Source organism: Eptesicus fuscus, chromosome 23 (genome assembly GCF_027574615.1).
Source record: "Eptesicus fuscus isolate TK198812 chromosome 23, DD_ASM_mEF_20220401, whole genome shotgun sequence".
Taxonomy (NCBI): Eukaryota; Metazoa; Chordata; class Mammalia; order Chiroptera; family Vespertilionidae; genus Eptesicus; species Eptesicus fuscus.
In genome coordinates this window covers 7,862,659-7,880,505 of record NC_072495.1, presented here as the reverse complement: position 1 = coordinate 7,880,505, position 17,847 = coordinate 7,862,659, and the positions used below count along the sequence as shown (strand labels likewise).

General features: G+C 48.0%; 1 protein-coding gene across 1 annotated transcript in view; it reads right to left on the bottom strand.

The window, feature by feature from the left end:
- Positions 1 to 4,074: 4,074 nt before the first annotated feature.
- TBX5 (T-box transcription factor 5) overlaps positions 4,075 to 17,847 on the bottom strand; it is a 39,363-nt gene continuing 25,590 nt past the window's right edge. Inside the window, exons 8-9 of the mRNA XM_054712786.1 lie at positions 13,564 to 13,790; positions 4,075 to 5,173 (exon numbers count right to left, since the gene is read on the bottom strand). Coding sequence (XP_054568761.1) covers positions 4,599 to 5,173; positions 13,564 to 13,790 — 802 coding nt within the window. The 3' untranslated portion in view covers positions 4,075 to 4,598. The remainder of the gene's footprint in view (positions 5,174 to 13,563; positions 13,791 to 17,847) is intronic.

The window sequence follows — 17,847 nt, the reverse complement described above, 5'->3', positions numbered from 1 at the left end:
CTGGAGATGGTGATGGAGATGGAGATGAGATGGTGATAGAGATGAGATGGAGATGGTGATGGAGATGAGATGGTGATGGAGAGATAGATAGATAGATGCGTAGATAGATAGAGATGGAGAGAGAGATAAAGAGAGAGAGAGACTATAACCCTCTTCTTTATCAAGCGTTCCTACCCTCTTGTCTAAGGGGGAAGAGCTCTTGAAGTAACAGCTTTCCTCTCTTAGTTTAGGTTTTCCTCAAAGCAGACCCTAAAACGGGTTTGGATGCAGCGTTTTATTTGGGTGAGTGGGTAAGAAATGAGATGAGGAAGGGAAGGCAGGCAGTGAAGGTGGTAGTGACAGGTCACCTCTGTGAGCAACTGGGTAATAAGAGTGCTTGCCCAGAGAACTGCTCTGTGAGACTCCACGAGCCCCTCTAGGAGTCTGTGGAAAACCTACTCAAACTAGTCCCACCAAGACAACAGGAAATTGGGGTATTTACAGACCAACTTCTGTCCCTCCTTGTTTCATTCCCTGGCCAAGCACACCCCTGAGGCCAGAGAAGGACTTCAGGTGGAGGGACACAAAAGCTGGAAGTGGGAAGTCACTGTAGGTGAGCTGGAGGATGGGGCCCAGGAGACAGGCTGGGCACTCACAGTGTCTGCTGTGGTCCACCAAGACCACACACGACGCGGGAGAGGAGGAAAAAGAGAAGAAATAATAATAATAATAATAACAACAACAATTAATACTAGTTCACCCTTTTATTACCTAATAGCTAGTGAGCATTCCTTCTCACCAGACAATGGGCTGAGTGCTTTATACTCATCGTCTCATGGAGCCTCATAGAGCAGCTCTCAGGGCAAGTGCTCCTACTACCCTCATTTCGATGACTCAATGGAGGGTTAAAGAAGTGAAGTGACTTACCCATGGTCGCAGAAGCAGCAAGTGGCAAAGTGAATTGTATAAACCAGGCCGGTTAGAGAGCAAAGGTAAGATTCTTACAATTGCCTGGCTCAGTGTGTGTGTGTGTGTGTGTGTGTGTGTGTGTGTGTGTGTGTGTTGCGTTTGTCAACAAGAGAATAATGGTTCACCCCAGGACAATCGCCTAACCCCCCAGTGGAGACAGAGAAGTATCAGGTGTCTCCTGGGGTTGAGGTGTTGAGGTGGAACATTCTGTCCTCAGCACTCGGCTGACCGGTCCTGGTACCCAGCTCTGTCACTGACCAGGCTGCTGTCACCCCTTAATGACGACCATCCCTTCATCCTTAAAGTAGAACAGGTGTGCGCCTTCCTCAGAGACCACATTTGACCAATGACCAAAAAATTAACTAGAGTTTGTCTTACTATTTCTATTTCTAATCGCGAAGATAATTCACCTTCATCATCACACACACAAAAAAAATATATGAAATTACCCAGTAAAACAAAGAAACTTAAAAACTCACAGTCCTGCTACCACTGTTATTATTGATTGTACATTCTAACTGGGTGTTTCCGCCCCCCCCCCCCCCCATAAGAGTGAAGAATGCAGGTGCATTTAATAAAAGTGAGAAGCTACTTTAACTGGCTTCTTTACTTACAATGTATCTTTAATATCTTCTTAAATCATCCTCACAAATGGATTTTCAATGGCCATGTGGTATGCCATCGCACAGGCGTACGCTGATCTATTTAACCAACCCCATATTAATTAGATACTAAAGCTGTCTCCAGTTTTTATGATTAAAAAATTCATGAGGAACTTCTCAGAAAAGAAATCCTGTGGACAGTCCTGATTATTTCCATAGGACCAATTCTCCAAAGTGCAATTATCAAATTAAATGATTGGCACAATTTTAAGGCTTTTCATATATTTTGCCAAACTCTCCTCCCAAAAGGCTTATCTATTTTTATTCCAACCAGCAGTCTACAAGATGTCCTATTTGCTCATTAGCAATAGGTATCATTGTTTTTAATATATACATTTGCTAAGCCAGTGAATAAAAACTGTATTTAACTTGCATTCCATTGATGAAAGGCTTTTAAGCATTTATTGAGCATCTACTGTGTTAGTTACTTAACTGGACATTTCCATACATATTATGTCCCCTCTCAACAGTCCTTTGAAGCTGGTGGAATATCGCCTTTTAGTGAATGAGGAAGCAAGGCTTAGACAAGCGTAGGTTGCATACTGAGCTCTGCCACACACCAGCTGTGTGATCTTGGGGTGTCCCCACCTCTGAGCTCAAGAAGACTAATAACCTGAATCTCTGGAAGTTCTGGTGACCCTACTGCCCCATCACTTGGAGTCCCACACTCTAGTGCTCTGTGGGGACACAAAGGCCATTGATCTAGTTTCTCCATTTATTTGGGAAAAAAGCCAAATTGTCATTTCTTCATAATAAATTCACACTTCTCGGGGATTCTTCTACTCAGAAAAATCCCAGGGGATCTGATTCAATGAATAATTTGTAATCAACATGCCAGTTATTCCTGTTTTAAGGAGATGTGACATTCTTGATAATTGGGATTTTTAAAAACATTTGCATAACTAATTTACTCACCAATTTGCTGCTCTGTTCTGCCCCAAATGTGTTACATAGGACCAACTCACTAATCCTAAATTTGTGGGTTTTAAGTAAATATCCATTGATGGTCCATAAAGTTGCATGCTTTGGGACCTCCCAAATACTTGGTTCCGGAAATTAATTCAAAGAAAGAGATCCTTCAGAAGACCAGGTGTTGGGTGTTACCTATAGCATGACCGGTTCATTTCTTGGTCAGTTGGAATTCCTGGTGGTTTTTCTTTTCCAATGCTGACACACATTCGGTGAAATCAAATGCCTCCCCTCCAGGGCTATGGGCCAGTGGACAGACATATTCGGCTCTATCCCACTCAAGTACAAGGGTTCTAAATAGCAGCAAGAGAGAGCAGATGGGGCAAAAAAGCCCCTGGAAGACAACTCCTTCCTCTACCTAGTTCCCTTCTATCCCGTCAGTAGAAAGAACAGGAAAAAAATGGGTGTTCAAGTCCCTTGTACTTTTTTAAGCACATGGTATTTATTAGGCATTAATTGGCACACAAATATACGAAACGAGTACTTAATTCTCCCCCTCCCCCCTCCCTTAGCAACATAAAAGGACAAAATTGCTTGAAGACACTCACGTACAAACATACTCACACACTCGCACGGACGTGGACATCCTCAGCCTCACATATTACCCTGTTCTTTTTATTAGGGTCAGTTAAAAAAAAAGAATTTATTTTTTTTTAATCAAGAAAGCAAAGCACATTCGAAAGAGAAAAAAAAAAAAAAAGAACGCAAACTTGGTTTTTGAGTATCAATAAAATTAAAAGCTCTTGACCAGCTCCCATGCTGGATTTCATGTTATTACTTAATTAGAACTCCTATTTATAAATAAATAGTACCAGTAAAATATTACATCTGAAGAACCCTGCAATAACGTTTTACTTACACACTTTTTTTAACACTGTTTTCTGCTTTCCGTAACCACAGTTTGGTGTCGGCATTGGGTGTGATTCCCTCGGAGAGAATGACCGATGAGCACGTTTTGCCTCTTCTTTAGAAATTGTGGCTTTGGCGTTGGCATCCAGTTGGACTGTCGGGAGATTTGCAGGCTGGGGGCTGGCTTTGTTTTGTAGCAGGACGAATATTGACTTTGGCTTTTTCGCCACTCTTGTCAGCACGGAGCTTGCCCTTTGCTTATCACAGTTCTGCCCGCGTGTAACCCAGGGCTCTTTAAGTTTTTCAAAGCAAGCTTTCCGGCTGGGACACTATAGGCCACGTTTTAGCAACAGATGGCTGGGAAGACCCGGAGCTGGGAAGACGGGAGCGCTGAGTAAGATATGATGCCAGGTGGAGCCCAAGGTTATCCTGACCCCCCTAGGAGGCAAACTGGGCTCCACGGTGACGGGGACGGCAGGACACAATCAGAAAAAGCTGGGGACATAGGGGACCTTTTCAAAAACATCCCATGGCAGAGGTAGGTCATTTCTTAGTCAAGGGGAGGGTGGCGAATTTTGGTTTTAGGGGTGGCTTAGAGGAAGAGAACTCCTCAGGTACATACTTTGAACTTGCCTCAGACCTCCCCCAAAGTAAGGGACTGGGTCCCATTAAGAAAATTGAAAGAAAAAAATATATTATTATTTATTATATAACAATGTCAACATTAACAGCAAGACAGGAAAAGACTCCAACTCTGCATTAGGATAACACACTCGATGAGGCAAGACTTGCTGGAGACCAAAAGAAGGAATCTGGGAGGCCCTCTGGAGGTGGTGTGAATGTGGCCCATGGAAGAGTGTGGTGGTTGTGGTGGGAACGGGACTCATTTTTTGTTGTTGTTCTTTTTTTTTCTTTTTTTAAGTTTTGAGATGAAACGACAAAGTCACATTTTTTGAACTGTGGTTTCAGGCTACTGATTAGATCAGTGTCTGGGGGGTGGGGGGCGGTCTCAAGCGCAGGCATAAATGTGGGGTGAAATGAAAAACCTTGTCCGTGGGGTTCTCTTGGCTACTGTCTCTCTCCTGCTCTCTTTCTCTACTGCCTCTCTCCTGCTCTCTCTCTCTCTCTCCTCTCTCTCTAGCAAATGTCTGTTAGGAAGCAGGCCTCGCTTTAGCTATTCTCGCTCCACTCTGGCACCATGCCAACCCCATGCACCGAGTGGTACTGGTGTGGGGACAGGGTCCTTGGCACGCCATGGGAGTAGAGGAATTCAGATGGTTGCAGGCCGCCAGGGGACTGCAGGCCAGTCTGAGGCCCACACTGCCTGACCACAGGCTGGTGGGCCACGGAGGTCTGGTGCTGGAACATCCCCTCCCCGAGCTGGGGGGAGCCGTGGTTGGCGATGCCAGCCAGCCGGGGGACCAGAGGCCCCGAAGTGAAGTGAGCCGAGAAGTGTTGGTAGGGTAGCCTGTCCATGGGCTGCACGGTGGTGACCGTGCAGCTGCTGTAGGAAGGCATGCTGGGCCACGTGTTGCAGCTGATGTCCTCCAGGCTGGGCACAGGCTCACTGGGCGGCGCGGAGCTGGCATACATGCAGGCCTGCCGCTGGGCTGACTCTGTCCTGTAGGAGGCACTCAGGCCCTGCTGCTGGGGGTAGCTGGGGCGATAGAATGGGTCTTCTTCGCTGGGCGATGTCTCCATGTAGGGCTTCTTGTAGGGATGGTCTGCGGTAGAGCATTCTTCATCTGCTAAGACAGGAGGAGAGAAACCCATGAGGCCAGGACCAGCCACCCCACAACTCAAGGCAGAGACAGCCATTTGGCTGAAGGCCTGAAGAATCAAGTCTCTTAAGACTGTAAGCCCAGGCCTCCATTCTGATAGAAAGGGGTGGACTGTCATGGGGAGGACCTTGGGCTGTGGCGTTCTAAGCAAAGTCAGACCTTCTGAACTCAATTTCTTCATCTGCAAAGCATAAAGGTTAATAATGGCATTTTTCTACATAGGGAATTGTTGAGAATGAAATGGGAGAATGTGTATTAGTCTAGAACTTGGTACAAGGACACACTCAATAAATAAGAATTATAGTTAATGTATTATCTTGTAAATTCCACAAAGGCAGGGCATTTCCAGCATCAGTTCACACCTAGTAACAAAAATAATAATAAAGTCAACACTAACAGTAGAAACAGCACATGGAGTGTTTGAGGTAGTCTCCATGAGACGACGCATTTCATCTTCACGACAGCCCTACGAGACGATCCTATTCTACCCGCATTCTCCAGAGGAGAGAAAGGAGACACCGAGAGGTTGACAAACTTGCCAAGGTCTCACATGGCTGAGAAGCAGGGGAACTAGGATCAGAATCCAAGTAATCTACCTCCAAAATCTCTGCTAATACCATTCGGTACGGAAAAGACACACAATAAACATTTGTGCGACGGATGGAAGGGTGGATGGGCAAGTGGACAAATGGATGGGAGCTCGAATGAATTAATTTCCAAATCCTTTCCTGAAGCCTTATGCAAGCAAGTGCCTCGTTAATATCTGCTGAGTCGGTACAAATCAATGTGTGACTGTTTTGCTGCTAATCAAGCCACTTTGTTCACTAGTATTCCCTAGTGTGGCAAGTGGGGATAGTTCTGACCACTTCAAGGTCACGGACCCCTTTGGAAACTAACAAAAGTGCTGAGCTCTCTCCTAGAAAAATACACTGAAACACAAAGCTTGGAGAATGAAGTACACACACAACTTCCAGGGCCTCAAAGACTCCCTAAATCCAGACTCCAAGCTAAGAAGTCTAGATGTGTCTGGGTTTGAATATGGCTCTTCTACTTCATATCTGTGGGACACCAGCATTTCAGACTAATTTTCGCCATCTCTGAGTCAGAGTTAGGAATACTTACTCCACTGGATGGTGAAGAATTAAATGCGATGAGACATCTTCAAGGGCACCAGTCAATCTCGTGGCAGACCCGATCTATAATAACACACCTGCAGGTGTTCCTTTCAGGGGAAGCAAAACTGGGGAATTTCTACCCAAGTGCAAACCTCAACCCAGATTCATCCTTAAGCTGGAATTCTACCCTCAAACTGGAGATTGTCTTTCCTTGTCTTCCAATTGCTTTCTAATCAATAAATGTTAAGAAATATTTTTGTCTTTAAGGGGGTTGGTGAAGAAAAGTGAAATACTGGGACACCCTGCCACTCACTGTGATGGTGGATGACGTAAGGGCAGGACACAGACTCAGTGATGAGAGGGAATAATAGCTTTTACTGATTGAGCACTTACTAAGTGACCTGACTCTAATCTCATAGTAATTCCTCCATGTGGCTCCTGCCTGGGGAAGTGACCCACCCAAGGTCATGCAGCTGGGAAGGATAGAGGCTGGAGTCAAAGCCAGGGCTGACTGACTCTCTACCACACTTGCTTCTGGCTCTCTAGATTTCCAATATCCAACGCCACTCACCTAGTCAGTCAACAGGTGTTCATGGGACCCTACCAAGTGCCAGACCTGTGCCAGCTGCTGGAGATGGAGTGGTCAAAGGTAGTCATAGCCCTACTCTTGGTACACATCCTTGGCCCCTGAGCAGTGAGGACAGATGCTGACCTGTGATCAGGAGGTGGTCCTCAGATAGGAAGCTCTAAGTCAGTCACTTGTCCCACCGTAAATCCTTTGACCTTGGTCTGCGTTACCAACAGCTCTCCGGCCGGGGTAGGGGAGCCTGGGTTCCACCAACACCTCTATTTGCATCATTGTCCCAGTGACACCCATAGGTAAGTCAAAACTCTCCCAAACCAAACATAGCTAAGGCTGTACCCATCGAGCGGCCAGCAAATTTATTTTCAGCTAGACTCCTTCTGGGACACATCTGGGACCCATAGGCCACCCAACGGTTTGTCCCCAAAAAAGTGAAAAAGGCAGCCACCCTTCCAGGTGTCTGTCTACGCCAAGCCAGAGGTTGAAGACATGCAGAAGAGGGTGACCACACTGTCCACCTTTCCACTGGGCGTTCTTTGGCGTCTTAAAGACACGGCCACACTCCACTTTGTTGTCCTGGTCACTTCCTCCCTCGAGTTCTTCCCTCCATTCTTCCTTCCACCCCCAGATCCATAAATCTGGATGTTTCCATTGTTGCTGGAATCAGAACCTTCGGGTTTTCCATTTAACCAGGGCGTTCCCCTTTTCAATAATAGCAAGTACAGCTGCAGGGTACCCTTGGCAAGAGGGAAAAAAAAAAAAGGCAAACTAACCATTCCCAAGTTTCTGATCCGCTTCCAGGTTTGTTACAAGTAAAAGAAAAGAAGAATAATAGAATAATATGAAAAGGGCTGGAGCCCATTTTGGAAAATCGTAAAATTACACATTCCAGTCTTTAATACCCCAACGATCTGCTGCAGAGTCCGAAGAAGGCTCGATACTGGCTCATTGATGAAAGCAGGTCCCGAGTATTCTCAAATTCCTCTAGAACCTCACCGCATTGTAAAGACATTCCGAAGCAAGCGTCCAAACTTCAGGTTGTGATAAATGCTTTGGATGTCATCTTCGTTTCTTTTGGTTAAGGTTTGGTTTCTGTCTTTTTCCTGGGAACCACCATAAATGATCAACAACAAAAGATCTCTCTCCCTGCCAAGCCATGTTTACCTTCCAGGGTGAGGGGATGAGGGGCTGTGGTCTCGGGTCAAGTGCCGGTTGAGATGAGTCCACAGCTTGGTTTCAGAAAGGTGTGTGGGAAGAGTGGTCCTGAACCCAGCTGTGTGCTCGGAGAGGAGGAAAGCTCGTCCGGATTCTGCCCACCGATCACTGCACAGCGCTGGGGGAAACCTGGTCCCTTGCATTTTTCTGGATGCTATTGATTCTGGAAAAAGTGGCTTTAATGATGAATCCAGAACACGGATTTTTAGGGCACAGAGTTATGTCTCTGGCTCTTGCTGGCTATGTGACCTTGGATGAACCACTGGGACCATTTGAATCTCAGTTCTTGACTGTACATGGCAATAGTGCAGAAATTCCGTGCAGGAATGGCGTTGTTAATAAGCAGTCTAGCTTGCTTGCACAAAAAGGAAGTGTTTAAATCTCATCTGTCTAAATATCTGGCGTACTGGCTTTTCCCCCTTAGAAGGCTGGGCAGATGGCTCGGTGGAGGTCATCCAATACCTGAAGGAATTAGGGTGGATCCCAGAGCTGGAAACAGAGCTGCGTTCACATTGCTAACCCATGGAGCAAACATCGCCACCATCCCACATGGGCCATTTCCCTTGGCAACTGAGTTCGTTCAGCCCGAGCCCCAGAGGTAGAGTGGTGAGCAGCCCTGCCTGGCTGAGTGACCTTCAGCAACTCTAAGGTGGGACTATATCCAGGCCTGACGCACCTAACAGTGCTTTCAGCTGGACAGCCCAGCCTTTCAGCTTTCAGGGCACTCCTGTTCAGATGGATGGGAGGGAGGGAGGGAGGGAGGATGGTGGGTGAATGGGTGGACGGATGGGTGGATTTTAGCTCTTGGCTTAAAGTAGAAAGGACTGGAATGCTATTGTAGGACTATCCTTGATTAGGAATCAAAAGACTCCAGCTCATATCTCACTCAGCCCTTATTTGAAGCCACTGGTTTACTTACTTGCTTACCTGCCTCGCCCAGTGGAACCCAAGTTTCATGGGGGCGGGGGCTCTGCCACCCTGCTCTTCTCCCGAGCACCAGCACAGTGCCAGTGCAAAGTGAGTGCCCAATCAGTGTAAACCTGATGTGATGGTGCAGCCCAGATCTGCCGCACCGCCACTAACCTCAGCAGCTTAGCCCACCTCCTAGTCCTCTGCGTGCCCTGCAGAAAGGGCAAGAAGGACGTGTCCTCTGGCTCCAAGAGCACTGGGAGGATCCAGTGGAGAAAGCCACGTGAAATCGCTCTTAAAGGCACATCACACTGAGAAAACGCACCCTGCAAAATCACTATATTCAATGCCCCTTCCCCTTGCTCCTCTGACTTCCCTTTGAATACCCAGTGCAGTAAATGGCTTGCCTGAAATCTTTATTTGGGTTGCCTTGGGTTGCTAGTGGGGTGGGGGGCTATCAGGGTGGGAGGGGAGGAAGGCAGACAAGTGCTCTCCCAGGCCCCGGGGTCCTGGCTGTGGTTGAGTGGCATTGATAAAAGGCCTTCCCGGCTCCATCCATCGGGATAGATAGTTTGGAGACAGCTGGGCCCAAACACAAGGAGCCCTCTGGCCTGCCTGGCCCTTTGACATTTCATTGCGCCGGCCTCCTGGGCTCGTTGGAAGGAGACAGACAATGAGGGGAAGTCAGATAGTGAGTGGGGCAGGCTGGGGCCAGGGGAAAGCCACCCATGGAGTTATCACTTAACGGGAATCCCAAACTGGAAGGAAACCTCCACCGATTCCTTATCACTTTACAATGGAGGCTGATGATGAATTGCTTTTTGTCGTCTCGAGGCAGGCAGGACAGACAGGGCCTGGCTGGAATGTTCCTGTCCCTGGGAGCTTTCCTTTGGGGGTGGAGGGAGGTGAGAAGGGCAGAGGTTTCTGGAAAGGTGAAGGGAGCCCTGCAGGGTGTGTCCAATGCACCCCCAGTACGTAGATCGCAGTGTGGATGGATTGGGGGCGGGGCCACTTACCAGCTGGGTGACACTGGGCAGGTTACTCAACCTCTCTGAGCCTCAGTTTCTGCACCCGTGAAAAGGGGGTAGTTCTTCACCTTCTTATCTCCAGCCTGTCACTGCATCCTGACTCCACCCACATCTCCCGCCCTTCTCCCCACATCCTGGTCTGAGCCACCATCAGCTCACTCCCGAGCCCCTAACCGCCTCTCACCTGAGCTCTGGCGCTCATTCTAGCCCTGCCTATCACAGCCGAGTGACACTTCCAAACAAACCAAGTCCTGTCACGCTCAGTTTAAACCCCTCCAATGGCTGCCTGTTGGTGTTCGGATAAAAGCTAAAGTCCTTCAAATGGCTCACAAGGGCTGGCTCCCTGCTGGCCCCTGCCTTCCCCTCACCGAGTTCCAGCCTCTCATTCACTCCCCGAGGGGGGGTGGGCCCATCTTTGTGCCTGACACTCAGTAACACCCTCTTCTCCTATCCAGCTACTCAGAGCTAAAATTCTTCCCTGACCCCCCTAGGCTGATACCCCTTCATGTTCATAAGCACTCTGTGTATTCCTTTATGGCATCTGATCGCCATTTCTCCCAATCATATAATTATGTCATCCTAGTGTCTGATCTGCTGGGACGAGTGAACTGCATCAGGGCGGGACGGTGGTGGCTAACGCTCATTGAGCACTTACTATGTCAGGTCCTGTTCTGGGTACTTTATGTGGATGATCTCATTTCATCCCCTAACAAGCCCACAGGGTGGGTACTATTATTATCCCCATTTTGCAGAAAAGGTAGTTGAGGCTCAGAAAGTCAAAGCAACTTGCCCAGGGCTACACAGCGGGAAAATGTCCGCTATGGCGCTCTCTTGCAATGGACCAGCCACCAACGCCGGCCTCCACCTGAAGTTGACGATGCGTTCCCGCGGGGATCCCGCCAAATCCCCCGTGAAAGTCCACGGCTCCCGTGATCGAAAGCGGGTCACCGGCCAGGAATGCACTTATAAGGATGCTGCTATAAATACTGGACCGAAAAAAGCGCCTTGATTCTTTTCAACTTCTTCCTCCTCTTCTTTCGGTCTGGCCTTAATTTAATAGGCAGAGCTCCCTAATTCAAACCTGCTGAGCTCCTAATCAGCACGCTTGACCCAGTCTCGCTAGCAAACTTGCAGCGGAGGATGCCATTTTGAGGTTGTGGCTAATCAGCAACGGTAACACTATAGCGCGGTGGATGGGGTCCCAAGGAGAGTCTGCAGACCTGGCGTGGGTTCAAATTCCACCTTCGAGAACTGTCAGCCTGTTGTTTTACCTTTTTGAGCCTCAGTTTCCCCACCTGTAGCATTGGTTCGTAGAAGCACCTCCTTACTAGTGTTACTGAGAAGGTCGCTGTCTGGAACCTAGGCAGGGCACCCTTAGGTGTCATAGGAAATAGGGTTTCCGGGCAGGGACCTGCTCCGTGAGACACTCTTCACCCTGCTCATGCCTGAAGATGCAGACATGTTTGCAGGCATCTGGTCTGCAGCCCATCCGGCAGCGGACCTGCTGGGAGTCGGGCCAGGAGGCCGGGTGGGGTGATATTGTTCAGGCCTTTGAGATCCGAGGAGCTTGGATGAGCTTCAGGTAAATCCGGAACCCTCAGCCTCACCCAAGTCAGCTCCCCAGCCTGGGCTTGGACCAAACACAGCTCTTCCCTCCTTCAAAATGCAAGATGAGTAAATGTCACAGAGCCAACCCGATCAGCTTCCTCGTGTAACCCCGGCTCCAGAAAAGCCACCAAAGCATCGTTTGCATTGGTCCTGATGACTGAGGTGTGTGTTTTTAAAGGGCCAAACACTGGGCACTGGACTTCCAAAGGCCTCGTGCTGGCTGCTGGGGCTTTGCGATACGACAGCTAATTCGAGGCTGGGGGCTGGGCCTGCCCGAGCGAAACAGTGACTCGGCCCTGCGCTGTTGAGTCAGCCCTGCGCTAACACCAGCCACATAGCACGGCATTGTCACACCAAGCCTACGAGACAGGTCCCGTCCTAAGCCCTGTGTGCAGATCTTTTTTAAAGGAGGCATAGAAGAGCCCTGGCCTGTTTGGCTCTGTGGTTGGAGCGTCGGCCTGTGGACTGAAGGGTCATGGGTTCGATTCCCAGTTAAGGGCACGTACCTCAGTTGCAGGTTTGAACCCCAGCCCTGGTCCGGGCGGGTGCAGGAGGCAATCAGTCTCTCTCTCTCTCCCCCACTCCCTTCCACTCTCTCTAAAAATCAATGAGAAAAATATCCTCTTGTGAGAATTTAAAAAAATAAGTAAATAAATGAGGCCTAGAGGAATTGAGTAACAGGCTCCTAAGCATGAAAATTTGCAACTGGCAAAGATTAGATTCCTCCCACTTGTCTGATTCTGCAGACCACGGGCATTAGCACGAGGCTACATGGCCCCGTCCCCTGTGTCTGTGTTCTCCAGCCTTCGCCTAGGTGAGCAGCCTTCTCTTGTTACCCCGGCACATGCTTCCTGGAGGGATACCCGCCACTTACACGATCACCGCTACCACTTCCTGGGTGCTCACAAGGACCGGGTGCTTTTTTCCCATTTACAAAGCAGGAAACTGGGACACCTGCCTGGGGTCACACAGGAAGCTGGTGGGAGAGGTGAGACTCCAGCCTGCGTTTCCGTGGCCCCATCGCCTTCCCCGTCCTCACTGTCCCGGCTACAGTTCACACCAAGCGATGGTTCTAGCACGCTGAGCTCAACCACACCAACGCGTCACCTGCTTCGATTCCGGCTCAAAAAAAAAAAACGGGCCACCAGAGATGTCCTTCCTTAATCTAGTCCCTTTGGGCTCACATGGCTGAGGAAAAGTCATCCATTTCTTATTTGGCAAAGGAAACTATGAGTGTCTCAGACGCCAGCCTAGTACATTGGAAAAGGGATGCAAAGAAGAAGGAAAGTCAGTGTGCCTTTCTTTTGTTCCCTCTGTGCTGGTTTGGTCTGGAGAGGAAAGGCGAGCTCAGGAGCCCCTGGGAGAAAGCCTGGCCCATGCACTAACGAGGCACACAGTGAGGCCCATCCCAGCAGCCGGCGCGATCCCCGGACGCTGGCAGCAGCCTGCCTGTCCGCTCGGTGAGAGGCAACAGAAACTCCACTTCCTCCTTCTGAGGTAGCACTTCCTCTTCGTCACTTAAAAACAAGGAGGCAGCTCCAGCCTCTCACATCTACACCCTCTTCTGAAGTTTCAAAAAATGCACCTTGCAAAGTACATACAGTTTGATATCAGCTGCTAAACGTAAAAACAAAGCTGTTTTTAGTTACGTGTGTGCGTGTGTGTAAATGAGTGAAATAGGTCTGGACCTTTGGAATACGTGTTCCCCAAGGAAGCGGCTAGAATCGGGGGAAGAACTGTTTGCTGGTATGGTTTTAACTTCTTGCAATCTCTATGTATATTTGTATTGTTTGCATTTTTTAAAGAAATAAATGTAGTTGTGGATACTTTTTTTTTTCCCCAAGGAAGGGAAAGAAGTAGAGAAAGAGGCACATCGGGCAGGGGGTGCCCACTCACCTTTCCTTTTGGTGCAATGGTAAATTTGGCCGTGCTCCGGGGGCAGTGGGTACGGATTGGGTGGGGGCAGGAGGTCCTGGGAGGGTCCGGACACACCGTTCTCACACTGGTACTGGGACCCCAGGTTGGATGAGGTGGAGAGAGCTCGAGGCTCACTGCTGAAAGGGCTGTGGTTGGAGGCCACTTTCTGTCTCACGGTGCTCCTGGGAACCACGGGATATTCTTTACTGAAAGAGAGAAGATGGGAAATAACATCGATCAGTGCTCTGCTCCAGACCCCCCACTGGCTGAACCACGGGCCAAAGAACCCACCAGAAAAATCACAATAAGAAACGAAGGGGTCTTTGATGAGCAAAGTGATCCAATTATACTCAAGTACATCGTATGTCTTGGATATACATATTTGGGCACTAACTTCTACAGTAGGCAAGTAGGTTTATGAATAGTTCTACCTGTACACAGAGAGGTAAGTGGGTCAAGAATGGTAGCTGACCACTAGGATAGTCAGGGATGATCCTAAATTACCCTAATCTGAATAGTTTGCTGCTTTGTGCCTTAGAATTTCCTTTTGAGCTGCAGTACTTGTCACCACTGACTTAATATTTCACTTCTCCATGCCTTCATTTTCCAATGGATAGAATACAGATCCCCAGTTCAGAGGGGTGTGGAGAGAAGAAATGACTTAATACATGTGAAAACCTGAATAATAATGGGCACATGAGTGCTCAACAAATGACAGCCATCATTGTTATTGTCATTGTTAACAGAACTGGCTTCCTGTGCAATCTGTGCGTTTTATTTATGCATTTAATCATATTACTCTGAGAAGTGATCCGCGGTGTTCACCAGACTGGCAGGGAGGGCCATGGCGCTCCACAGGTTCAGCATCCCTTCCCCAGAAGAAATCTGTATCAGTCAATCCCAAACGTGGCCGTGCTTTTTATCGTGACCCAGAACCAACTCTTCTTGAACTGAGTGCATTTTTTAAAATTAAGTTTGCATCCAAATAAGTTTAGCCTCACTCTGAGCAATATCTGTGAAATTATGGGCTTGCAATGCTAATTATGGTTCCTGTAATGCTGTTAAAATAAATCCTTTCCCGTTAAAATTGAAGAGTACACCTGAAATCCTCCCACAGAAGAAAACACTACACCTAACACATTTTTGAAGGATGCTTCATTGACCCATTTTATCCTCTCCATGACTGTAGGAAGTGGGTGCTGTTCTTGTCCCCATTTTACAGATTAGGAAACTGAGGCCCGGAGAGAGTAAGCAACTTGCCCATGGTCACACAGCTATAAAGAGAGCACCCGACACCTAATCCAATAGTCCCCTTAATGGTTTCTAGACAGTCTCCTAATTACTCCTGTCAGTATTTAAAACACAATGTGCTTTTAGGGAGGCAGGGGTTTGGAGTTCACCACTCTCACCCCTCAGGGGTGTAACAGCCCACTCTGGGCCCCTGCCTTTGTTTGTCATGTGGAAGCACGTCAGAGTGGCCAGGCCGGGACATAAAGTGTCTGCCAAGTTTCCATGAGGCTCCAGACACCCTCAGGACACCCAGGGGTCTCCTAGCCCAGTTTTCCCGTGGCATGTGCCATCTCAAAGCCAAACTGGAGCCATCCTGCACAGCCACACCACTCAGAATCTCTCCCTGGGGCCCGCAGGCTGAAAGGAATGAAATTAGCTTTATAGTTCTTGCTTTGCGGCTCCAGCTACGTCATGGAAAATGAAGACGAAGAATTATAATAATAATAAAACATAAAACCTGTCAAATCTTGCTGGCAATTCTATTTGGGTCTGCTTAGTAGAAGGACTGGACTGTCGGAGCTCCCCAAGAGGAGGGGAATCTCTCTTAGTTTTATATTCTTAATGGAGATGGGTTTTTCTTAATTAAAGAAAATAACTCCCAAAAATGTTGGCTGAGGGAGTTTACAAGAGAATGTATCAATGGGCTCTGAGGAATTCTACATTCTGGCCAAATTGCAAAATTACTGTCTGGGAAGGGCAAATCTTGCCTTTGATTACTAACATGCACAGAAATGGGAAAGCCATTTCACCCCAATAACCTCTTGTCCCTCAGTTTGCTTCTCGCCAGCAAGCTTGGAATATCATCCCCACCACCCATCACTCACATCTCTTGGTGCCTGACATACAAGGTCTGCAAGCCCATCTGACAGGTGTCAAAATAGGCACAGAAAGGTGAAGGTGAAGTGACTTCTCCATCGGTATGAGCCGATAGAGGCAAAGGGACGAAAATGCTGCCACCAACAACAGTTGGGCAATTTTCACTGGGCTCATCAATGGACCAATCAAAGGAACATGATTAGTAGCAATACAGTGAAATCTCTCAAGTCATTGTGACGAGGAGATAAATTATATTCCTCCACAGCTTGAGAGCATCATTGAAGAATCCAGGGCACAAAGGATTAAAGTGGAAGTTGAAAAGCCTTGTGTTTCTGGAAAGGAGTGCAGCAACAGAGGGCTGGTGTTTTATCACCATCACCATCACCACCGCCACCACCACCACCACCATCACCATCACCATCACCATCATCATCACCACCATCACCATCATCACCACCACCATCACCACCACCACCATCACCACCACCATCACCATCATCACCACCACCACCACCACCATCACCACCACCATCGCCATCATCACCACCACCACCACCATCACCATCATCACCATCATCACCATCACATCATCACCACCATCGCCATCATCACCATCATCATCATTGCCACCATCCTCTTCCTTATCTTCCTATCATCCATGTTGTTCTGTAAGTGTCTTCTAATGTCTCAGCCACGGTACTGGTTGACTTATATACTTTCCCTCATTTGATCCTGACAAGAACTCCATTTCATCATATGATTAGGTTTACTTTAGAGCAAGCATGTCAAACTCATGACCCGCGGGCCACATGTGGCCCACAAAGAATATTTTTGCAGCCCAGCCAACATAACAGTGTGCAAGAAACATTTTAATAATTTTGTAACTTAATTTTTACAATATCCTGTTATACATAATTATTAATAACAAACTACAATGTCCGCTAATGATGGATTACTATAATCGTGTTACATTCATTTCCCTTATACGCCTTACCCCTTATGCACAGGCGCACCATTTCTCTCCACTAATACTAGCAGCGAATATTTTAGCAGCCGATTGCCACATCAATAGTCTTGTACTGACTTGTTTGGTGTGTACAACAGGAAATATTTCGCTTTCGGAGAACAAGAAAAATAGGTTTATTTGCGTTATGCTTATTAATTTGTGCAGTTATTCAGTGTCTGGTAAGTTAATGTTCAAGAAAAATATTAATTTTTATCAAAATGTTCTATTATTTTATGTTAATGATAACTCATTTACTTCAGCCCTTTGTATTCAGCATGTCTCTAGCAAAATAAACCTACGTTTCTATAAAAATTGAAGCTTTTGCGGCTCACATAAACTTAAACCTTGTCTGTTTGGCCCGTGTTAGCCTCTGAGTTTGACATGCATGCTTTAGAGGTAAAGAAATTAAGCTGCAGAGATGTTAAGCAGCTTGCCCCAGATCACACAGCTAAGAAGAGGTGAAGCTGCGCTCCAGCCCGGGTCAGCTCTTCCAAAGATCTTGCCAACGTACACTTGATAATAGGAAATTGCTGCCTTCACACCCACTGCGTGGGCAACACAGCCATCCTGAGATCAAAGCTTCCTGGTGATACCAGAGTTGGGTATTGGCTACACCCGGGCAACATCAAGTTCTACCGGCCAATCTGCTGATCCTACTGTGTCAGGAACTTGTAGTTTACCATCAAATCCCACTGCTCTCGGCTGTATCAACAGCTGTGCCTACATCCTGCCAACTCGCTCTGCTTAATCTGGGCTCCCAGGACACCCGCCGAGAGTCCTGAGCACCTCTTTTCACTCTGGGTGTCGAGCCCGCAGACCAGCCTCTCCCGGGCTCTCACATTCTGTTCCACGTGAGCGAGTGCAATGAATGACGCCATTGTTGCCAGGTCTGGGTTGTAAAACGTTACAAGGGAATATTGAGATCCAGGGCCAAACTGCACCCACAGCGTGCCGCCAGCTAACGAACGCCCCTGAGAACCTTTCCACCGCAGCGTCTGAATTGGCCCTTTCACTGGAGCAGGTGGCCGCTGCTGGCGAGCGCGGGGCTGGTGGTGGTGTGCCCTGCGCTGCTTACTCAGTGTCTGGCAGCCTTTCTCAAACAAGCAGTGCAGCGGGAAGGCCAGCGACTGTGGCATTCCTGTTCTTTGGGG